This window comes from Tamandua tetradactyla, chromosome Y (assembly GCF_023851605.1).
Source record: "Tamandua tetradactyla isolate mTamTet1 chromosome Y, mTamTet1.pri, whole genome shotgun sequence".
NCBI lineage: Eukaryota > Metazoa > Chordata > Mammalia > Pilosa > Myrmecophagidae > Tamandua > Tamandua tetradactyla.
The window spans coordinates 2,202,820-2,213,386 of NC_135354.1; the positions used below are offsets into that span (position 1 = coordinate 2,202,820).

The 10,567-nt window shown below is 43.6% G+C and overlaps 1 protein-coding gene across 1 annotated transcript; it reads right to left on the minus strand.

The window, feature by feature from the left end:
* Positions 1-1,225: 1,225 nt before the first annotated feature.
* On the minus strand, positions 1,226-5,005 carry LOC143672607 (uncharacterized). The gene is given in 1 exon segment (XM_077147221.1): positions 1,226-5,005. A coding segment is annotated over 1 exon segment (2,961 nt). The 5' UTR covers positions 4,711-5,005; the 3' UTR covers positions 1,226-1,749.
* Between the last annotated feature and the right edge of the window lie 5,562 nt (positions 5,006-10,567).

The following is a 10,567-nucleotide window of genomic DNA, read 5'->3' on the forward strand; positions in this document are numbered from 1 at the left end:
ACGCATGGATCCAGGATGCGATGCCATCGACCTTGACTGTGGTGGGGGTGGTCAAGAGTACCTGATACGGTCCTTTCCAGCGAGGTTCAAGAGTCTGTACCTGGTGGCGGCGGACATAGACGAAGTCTCCCACCTGATATTGATGCGGAGTTCTGTTATCTCCTGGCTGGTAGGAGGTGGAGAGCTGCCGCCACAGGAACCGCTGGGCTTTTTCCAAGGCTCGCAGCCTGTCAAGCAAGGGGGTATGGAGGGAACTATTAATCTCTAGAATGGAGGATATGTCTTTGACTGGAGGTGGCGCTCCATACAAGATTTCATAAGGGGTTAGATTACACATAAGAGCAGAGGGGGTATTCCGGGCCCTGAACAGGGCATAAGGCAGGAGCATGGTCCAATCTTTCAAGCCAGTCTCTAAAGCTAATTTGGTTAGGGTCTCTTTAATTGTCCTGTTCATTTTTTTTACCTGTCCTGAACTTTGGGGTCTGTATGCGCAATGCAATTTCCAATCAATCCCCAATATCCTGGCCACACCCTGACTTACCTGGGCTACAAATGCGGGTCCGTTATCTGACCCTATTACCTTTGGTAGACCGAACCGGGGAAATTTTTCTTCCATAATCTTCTTGACTACAACCTGGGCTGTTTTTCTCTTAGTTGGGTAGGCTTCAACCCATCCTGAAAAGGTGTCTATAAAAACTAGTAAGTATTTAAGTCCATATTTTGCAGGTTTAATTTCAGTAAAGTCGACTTCCCAGAACTGCCTAGGTCGAGTTCCCCTTAGTCTTTTTCCATTAGGAGCTTTGGTGGGGTAGGCGTTCACAATTTGGCACGCCTGACATTTTCTAGCTACGCGATCTGCCAGCTTTTTCCTTTTTGAGGCTGTCAGAGGGTACAATTCCCTCTGGTCTTGCAGGAGCTGCTGTAGTTTCCCTGTCCCCAGGTGAGTGAGCTGGTGGACCTGCTGTATGTAAGCTAGGGCTTCCGATTCTCCTAGGGGTGCAACTTCAGATAGTGTTTCAGGGGGTTGCTGGTTTTCTTTGGTCAAATAACTTTTGTCCCACTGACTACCACCGCTCACGCTCGTCTCTTACCGTGTTGGAGAAAGCTGCTTCCATCTGAAAACCAGGTTACCTCTGAGTTAGGCAATGATTGGTCTTTTAAGTCTCTGCGGATTCCGGTCTCTTCAGCTAATATCTCTTGGCAAGTGTGCAGCAAAGGTCCCGCGGTCTCGTCCGGGAGCAGGGTAGCCGGGTTTAAAGCTGATGGGGCCCCAAAAGTCACCCTGTCTTTGTCTAGGAGGATGCTCTGATAGTGGGTAATTCTGGCATTTGACATCCATCTATCTGGAGGCTGGCGGATTATGCTCTCCAGGGCGTGAGGGGCTATTATGGTCAGCTTCTGTCCTAGAGTGAGTTTGTCTGCGTCTTTTGCCAGGAGGGCAGCTGCCGCGATGGCCTTGAGACAGCGTGGCCATCCGCTGGCAACTGAGTCTAATCGCTTGGACAGATAGGCCACCGGTCTCCTCCAGGGGCCTAAAGCCTGTGTTAGGACCCCTCTAGCCACGCCTCTCCTTTCTTCTATGTAGAGCATGAAAGGTTTATTCACGTCTGGGAGGGTTAAAGCTGGAGCTGACAGGAGCGCTTTCTTAATGCTGTCGAAGGCTTCCTGCTGGGCTATTCCCCACTGGAAATCAGCGCTCCCTTTGAGCAAGGGGAATAATGGGGCAGCAAGGGCTGCAAACCTTGGGATTCATAACCGGCAGAATCCCGCTGTCCCTAAGAATTCTCGTAGCTGCTTTTGGGTCGTGGGTGGGGGTATTTGTGTTACAGTTCTCTTTCTAGCTTCAGTGAGCCATCGCTTTTCATTCTTAAGAGTATATCCCAGGAAGATTACTTCCCTTTTACAGATTTGGGCCTTTTTGGCCGAGGCTCGGTTCCCCAGTGCGGCTAGCTTATTTAACAGTTTTCGGGTTTCATACTCACAGTCCTCCTTAGTGTCTGCTGCCAACAGTAAGTCATCCACATATTGTAGCAAGGTGACTCTGGGATGCTGAATTCTGAAGGAGCTTAAGTCTTTATGAAGAGCTTCATCAAAAATGGTGGGGGAGTTTTTGAACCCCTGGGGCAAGCGTGTCCAAGTCAGTTGGTTCGAGGATCCCGTCTCTGGATCGATCCACTTGAAAGCGAATAAGGGTTGGCTGTCCTTATGCAAGGGCAGGCAGAAGAAAGCATCTTTTAGATTAAGCACAGTATACCAAGTCTTTTCAGGAAGGAGAGTGCTGAGCAGGTTATAGGGATTTGGCACAGTAGGATGTATGTCCTGCACTCTGCTATTTACTTCCCATAAGTCTTGCACCAGTCTATAGTCTCTAGTCTCTGGCTTTTTGACCGGCAATAAGGGAGTGTTCCAGGCTGATTGACAGGGCTTAAGTACTCCCAAGCCAAGGAATTTCTCTATATGGGGCTTGATTCCTTCCCGGGCTTCCTTGCTTAAGTAGTATTGTTTTACCCGAATTGGAGAGGCGGTGGGCTTTAGGGTCACTACTACTGGGGGCTGATTGACCGCCAACCCTAACCCGGCAACTTCTGCCCAGGAATTAGGGAATTCTTCAAGCCAGGCCTGAGGAATAGAACTGCGGAGCTGTTCTGGTTTTATATACAGCTGATATTCTTCTTCGACTGGCAAGGTGAGGGCAGTTATTACAGGTTGGCTTACTAGCGGGTTTAAAAATTTCACCTTTGGCCCCTTAGGATTGAAGGTGATTCTCACCCTTAGTTTAGTTAACAAGTCTCTTCCCATAAGCGGGGCAGGGCACTCAGGGATAACTAGGAAGGAGTGTTGAAGCTTCCCCTTCCCCAGGTCCATGGTTCTTTTGGTAGTCCAGGTGCAGTAGCGACTGCCATTTGCTCCCCGCACCAAGGACCTTTTTGTAGAGAGCGGGCCTATAGGTTCTTGGAGGGCCGATATTACTGCTCCCATGTCGACTCCAAAATTAATTGGTACCCCCTCCACATTAAATTTTACCCTGAGCTCGGGGAGGGGTGCCAAGCCCTGACTCCCCTAGTCTTCACTTTCTAGAGCCAACATGGCCGGCTGTTGCCAATTTGGGGGCCTAGTACCCCTCCGTTTTTTTTTTGGACAGTTTTTGGCCCAGTGCCCAGTTTCTTTGCAGTAGGCGCATTGGTCTGGATTAAGAGGGGTATGATAACACCGGCCCGAGGGATTTTCTTTAGCTTGTCCTCTACCTTCAGTGTTTCTTTCAACTACTGTGGCCAGGATCTTTGTTAATTCTTTTGTTCTCCTTTTCTCTCTTACCAACTCTTTTTCCTCTCTCTCTCTCTCTCTCCTTTGTTCTTTTTCCTCCTCTGTTTCTCTCTTATAAAACACTTTTTCAGCTTCTTTGACTAAATCTCGCAAGGCTAGGTCCTGCAACCCCTCTAAGCGCTGCAGCTTGCGTCTAATATCTGGAGCTGATTGGCCGATAAAGGCCATGGCCACTGAGGCTCTTTGATCCTCTGATTGAGGATCAAAGGGAGTATACCTACGGTATGCTTCCATTAGTTTTTCTAAAAAGACTGAGGGCGATTCGTCCGCTCCCTGAATAACCTCTCTTACCTTGGCCAAATTGGTGGGCCGGCGTGCGGCTGCTCGGAGACCCGCTACTAGAGTCTGGCGATAGATGGACAGATGCTCCCTACCTTCAGAGGTGTTCGGGTCCCAATTAGGGCGGCGCAGCGGGAACCGATCGTCGATGACATGCTGGAGTTGGGTGGGTCTCCCGTCTTGTCCAGGAACTTGCTTCCTGGCTTCCAGTAGGATCCAATCTCGCTCCTCCGTGGTGAAGAGAGTCCCCAGGAGTTGTTGACAATCATCCCAAGTGGGCTGGTGAGAGAACATAAGGGACTCCACCAATCCAGTCAGCCTAGTGGGAGCCTCGGAAAAAGGAGGGTTATTATTTTTCCAATTATATAAGTCAGAGGAGGAAAAGGGCCAGTATTGTAGAGCGGGCATTTCTCCCCCGTGTCCGTCATCCACTGGAGGCCCGTACGGTCTGAGGGGGAGAGTGACCGCCACATCAGATGGGCTTAGTGCTCATCTGCTTTGTGTACTATGTGCCGGTCCTGGTTCATCTGGGATCGTCTGTTGGTGAACCTGCGGAGAGGGAATGGAAGAGGGCGGAGAGAGAGTACTAGAGGAGGGAGAAGGTGAGCTAAGAGAGGGGGGGTCCTGTACCGGAGCTGAAGGGTAGGGAGGAGGGGAAGAAGGACCTGCATCGAAGAGGATTAGATCCGATTGGGATTCCGGTAGGACTGCAGGAGACAAAGAAGGATAGAGTTTCGGAGCTTGAGAAGGACCCGGCACCTTGATTGGGAGTACAGAGGGAGAGTCATGTTGACCAAGAGGAGTAAGAAACGGCTTTACCCATGGAGGTGGGTTTTCACACAGGTCCTGCCAAACCATGATGTAGGGCTGCTGGTCCGGGTGGCCATACGGGTCAGGGCGGAAGATGACTGACTTGACGGCCCGAATCAAGGGTAGATGAAAAGTTCCTTCACGAGGCCATTCCACGTTAAAGGAGGGCCACTCGGCCGAGCAGAAGGTCTGCCATTTGCCTTTCTTTACAATAAGAGATAGATTCTGACCTCTTTCCCTGACCTCCGACCAGTGTCTTAAGGTCAGAGAAAGTGGAGTCGACATTCCCTGACCCATCTTTGGTAAAACAAAAACAATTCCTAACACACAAATACAGACAGACACACACAGAGCCGGCACACCACGTTTACACAGTTTCAGAGACACAGCTCAGACTGGCCTGATGATTTTGATCGAGTTTCCCCCGTCAGAAGGGAAACAGAATCAGAGTCGGCCCTGTAGGAAGCCTCCAGGCGTCCCTGGAGGTCCCCCAATCCCGAGGCGTCCCTCGGGAGAGTGACCTGCAACCCCGGACACGTCTGTCGGTTGCGGTCGGGGAGTGCTCACGCGACTCTCTGACAGTCACTGCCAGTCTGACAGACTAAGCGATCGCACCTCAGACAAAAAGGCCTTACTTACCCCGAGAGAAAGAGCTGTTGGAGCCTTCCCCTACGAAGAGCCGATCTCGGTGGGACCTCCAAATGTAAGAATTTGAGAATTTTGCCACGCAAAGGAGGACTCCAAGAGACGTTCTCTCATGCAACACGCAAGGGGTTTATTTTCCACACATGTGTGGGGCTCGCTGAACACGCAGAAACAGAGAGCCCCGAACCTGGGTTTTGGGAAGCCTTTTGAGGGCCAGGATAAGGGTGTGGGGTTTGAGGGTTGAACATTAGTTACAGGTTCTGCTTTATGCAGGAAGTAGATAACGAACATTTTGCAAGAAGCAGATAACAAACATTTTTCGCGCATGAGTCATGGGAGCTGCTTCTTGCAAGAAGCAGCTGTCTCGTGCAAAACTCCCTTACTCAACCTTCTCAGTTGCATTCTTAGATAAACTTTCTCCGGCAGTTACAACCTTGCATAACCAAGGCAGCAGAAAACCTTGCATAACAAAGGCAGCAGATAACCGCCCCTGGGAAGTCCCGGGTTGTTTTAGCCTGATGGGGCCCATAACTCTTTTCTTTATAAAATCCTTCTTTACATAAGAAAAGTTAGCTACTGTTAAGTTTTATAAAATCCTTCTTTACAAAATTATGGTTAAAATCATGAAAGATTTAATGGCTAAAATGACAATGTTTTCTTGGACTCTTAGCCTGTTCTAATGAAAAGATATTAAAAATTTTTTTCTAAATAATTAGTTAAAAAGCAGAGTCTGTATTTGCCGCATCCGGCTCTTGAAGTCGAGTTGGGAGAGGGGCGTCGAGGTTGATTTATGAAATCAGCACTCAGGAGACAAGTATGGTTCCATCACTCAGGCCCCCTGCTTCTTGGGAGTGAGTCCTCTTTATTGTTTCTTTCTTAGTAGTTCCCCATCTTAGTAGTAGTCTTATGTTTTCTTGCCTCCCTATTATATCCTCAGAACTTCCCTTATAGGAGGGAGTTCGCACCGGCGGGGGGGGGGGGTCCCGGCGGGAACCTTGTAGTACTATATCTAGTGGGTCTTTCCCCCCAGGTCATACCCGCTTCTTCTCTACCCCCCTTTACAGGGGGTATTGTTTTCAGAAACTTCTGCATGCAATGATCCAGGAAATTCCATTCCCTCGGGGCCGAGGGTAAATAATTGTCTGTTAGCTGTTTGCTCAACAGAGCTTGTAAAAGAGCTCTTAACAGAGCTTGTAAAAGAGCTTGCCCAACATTAACCCCATAAATGCCTGCAACTTCTCACTGATAGGGGAAATAGGGGAATTACTTTATTCCCAGGCACAGATGTCCCTCCGGCCAGGAGGCAACATGTATTTTATCAAAATAACTTATGTTAACTTTTATCCTATTGTTATCTGTATAAAAAAATACTGATTTTCTCCTGGGTATCATTATACTGGCAAAAACTACTTGTTTCCTTGCCCTAACCAGGTGGCTTAATATATTAATCTAAATACTATTACTATAAATAAATCTATTACTGGATAAATCATATTCAAATCATATAAATACCTATATTCCTTTAAGCCAAAATATCTTAAGGCTTTGTCCAGTCTTTATATAAACTATATATGTATAAACTAAATTTATCCCAAGATAACCATGGCTTATATTTGAAGCAGATCAGATTTGAGGGTTGAATGCAAGGAAAAAATACACTTGTGGAGTCTTTTTTTCACCTGATGTTGCCATTACATGCAACTGATGTTGCTATCACATGACCTTGGTAAGGAATAATTAAAATGTAAGAAATAATTAAAATAATTCTAGCTGGGAGGAATGGCTATCCCCCCAGAAGGAGGTGTACTTTAATAAAGATATCTAGGTCCCAGGAAGCTCCTCTTGGTCCCTAGCCAGTTCCCAGAGGACCCAACTGGGCCCGGTCATGTAAGCAAATCTGAATTTGGCCACTATTGTGAGAAAATATCATAAAAACTGCATGAAATAAATGTAAAATTAGCAAAAATGCACAACCAATTATAAAGAATCCACATTCTTGCATTCCTTTTCAATCAATCCAATGAATTCAATTTTAAAAATCTGGTCATTTACTATGGGTACATGTCACTATTGGCACTCTGCATTCATTTTTGCTACCTGCCACTTTAGGGATTCCTAATTATATGTTACAAAACTTGTTTGATATTTTACAAGGAGATTCCGATTTATTAAGCAAAAGGCAGTTAATAGCTGCAGCTGAATGAGAGTGACAATTAATTGAACAATGCATTCAGAAAGGACAGCTTGTTCAAATAGATCTAAAAAAGCCTGTTGATTTTATTATTTTCTTTACCTTGCAATCTCCCACAGGCCTATTTTAGCAAGACGGTGTTTTAAAATGAATTTTTTACCAAACAATTGACAAAAATGTTTAAATACATATTTGCAAAAGATTATTTCTTTAATAGCCAAAAGTCACCAAAAATATTATCAATTAAGAGGTCATGATCCCTAATTGCGCAGTGTGTGATCTCACAAAGGAAGAGGTTCAAAGTCTATTTTCAATACCTCTTGGCAAATAGCATTAAGTGACTTTAAAGGACAAATGAATAATCATTTGCTATATCAAAACTTTTACAATTTTTTAAAAATGAACGCAATGGATTTTGCCTAAAATAGTTCTAGCTTCCCTGCTAGCTATTACTGTCTTTAGTGATGATAATATTAATGGGAAAGCTGCATATGTCACCCCAGTGGAAAACAAGTTAGAAAATACCTTATACCTCTGCCCAGCTTACTGAATTAGCAGCTGTAATTCAAGTATTGCAAAGTTTTCCACAATCTCTTGATATTGTTTCTGATTTTGAATATGTTTACCAAACAGTTACTCACATTGAGACGGCTTCTTTGTTTAAAAGAAATGAATTGTCCTGAATGTTTTTACATTCACAAACATTAGTCAAAGGCTGAATTACTCCCCTTTTTATCATGCATATAAAGAGCTCAAACCAATCTTCCAGGTCCTTTATCATTACAAAATCAGCAAGCAGATACTTGTCAAACCTGTGGGCCTTTAAATGCACTCCCATTTGCATCAGGGATTAATCCTAGAGGTTAAAAAGCAAGTGAATTATAGCAAACGGGTGTTACTTGTATTTCACATTTTAGTAAAATGAAATATGTACATGTTATCATAGACACTTGTTCTCATTTCATCTGGGCTACCGCACAATCTGGAGATCGTTTTTGCCATGTTCAATCACATTTACTTAATGCTTTTGCTGTTATGGGATGCCCTCAATCTATTAAAATGGACAATGGCCCTGTTTATACAGGAAAATAAATTTTATACTACTTTTAATATTACTCATATTACAGGAATTCCACACAATCCCTCAGGGCAAGGAATTATTGAACGAGCAAACCAGACGCTAAAGTCTATGCTTTTAAAACAAAAAGGGGAAGACGATGATCAGGAGGATGTTGTTATGAAAATAAGTACTCCTAAAGATCAATTAGCAAAGGCATTGTTTACTCTAAATTTTTAAAACATTTATGGTAATTCATCACAGACTCCAGCAGAACAACATTTTAGCAATTTGGAAAAGAAAAATGATATATCCCAAACAGAACTGCAGCTGCAGCCAATCTATTGGAAAGATGTTAAAGATGATTTATGGAAACCAGGAATGGTAAAGGTGTGGGGTAGGGGATTTGCTCTTGTCATTGCAGATGATGGAACTTCAGTTTGGATTCCCTCGAAGAGAATAAAACCCAGACATATCAACCTGGACAAAAAATAACTAAATGGGTAATGTATACTATAGGACATACAATTTTGATTGCTGAAGGACAGGGACATATTTATACTTACTGGGATTATCTGTGAGCCCTAACATGGGCCAATCCAACTTTACCAAAATAATCTGAATACAAGTTTAAGATTCCTAGGTCCAATAAAAAGAAAACTGGTGTCAAATTTAATTCCATTTTTAGAAAGACCTATATGCATAAATCTATGGATACAAAGGATACTTGCCTGTTAGATGGGAAAGAAAGTTGGAATGGATGAGTTATGTCATATGGATTGAGCAGTTATCATAATTAATGATTCCTATGGAATTGTAAGAGATGCAGCCCCTGTGGGGCCTCCCATCTCTAACTTGAAGATAACTGAGACTATATGGACAGGCAAGCTAAATCAGGGTTTAATTCATGGAGGATAATTTGTGCCAAATTCATGGGATGATAAATATAGCATTAGTGAAAGAAATTGACAAAAAATGTTTTCTAGGACTGAGACCAATTTTTATAGCCAATTCTAGTAACTATAACTTCTTTTTAAATAGCAGCCATAAGCACTATATACAAGTATGTATTAGAGATCCATATATACTTGTTAAAGTTCATATGCATATAAGAAATCAAAACTTCTAATTGTGAAAATTATTCTCTATTCACTTGTCCCCAAGCATTTATGTTGCAGGAAAATGAGACGATTATAGCAGAAAGGAGAAGAGGTATTTGGTTGCCAGTGCAGATGTCAAGATCTTTGCAATCCTCTCCAGAAACACATATACTGATCCATTTGGCAAAAGAATATCTAAAAAGGACTAATAGACTAATTGGATTCCTTATTGCATCTGTCATTGGAATCATTGGAAGCATCACAGTGGCTGCAGTCACTGAAACCGCATTGCAACAAACTATACAGATGCAGCATTGTTAGAAAAACACCAATGAACTGTGGCATAGACAATCTCATTGATGAGCAAACTAATAATGGACTAAATAATATAGAAATGACATTTGTTCATATTGGAGATCAAATGTATAATTTAAATTTTTTACAAAGTTTAAAGTGTAAAAGGAATAAGAGCAGTTTTTGTATTACCCTCTTTTAACATATGGTTTGTTTGAAATAGAATGGGAAAAGGGAATAGGCATCTTTTAAGGCTTTCAGGTAGTTTAAGTCCTGATATCTTAGAATTACAAAAAAAGGGGTATTAGAATGTAAATTAGAATAATCTACATATAGCCTATGGAAGTAATGTTACACAATCACTTACCCAAGAGCTAAAAAATCTTAGGTTTGGGGCTGTTTATACTTTGCTTCCTCCTCAGCTGTGTTTAACAACAAAGAAAAAGGTGATTCTTGCAAAAACTCGTTGGCTCCCTCCTGAATCAAAGTCAGAGAGCTTGACTGGCAGCCAATGATGGGTAAGACCCTTTGGATCCTAAGGGCAACCTAAGACAGGTGCTGGCCACCTCTGCTTATAACAATGTGATTCTTGTGAATCAAAGTCAGAGAGCTTGACTGGCAGCCAATGACGGGTAAGACCCTTCAGAGCCTAAGGGCCACCTAAGACAGGTGCGGTCACCTCTGTTTATAGTCACCCTAAAAAAGGTGATTCTTGTTTTCCTCTGCTTATAAAATAAAAAGGGGGAAATGTAGAAGCCAAGAGTTTAAAGCAAGACCTACAGAATTTGTTGCAAGCTGCTGGCCTTGGGATGGCAGCGGTAAACTGGCGATTGTTATGTAGAGCAGTCTGGGAGGAAGAGAATGTTT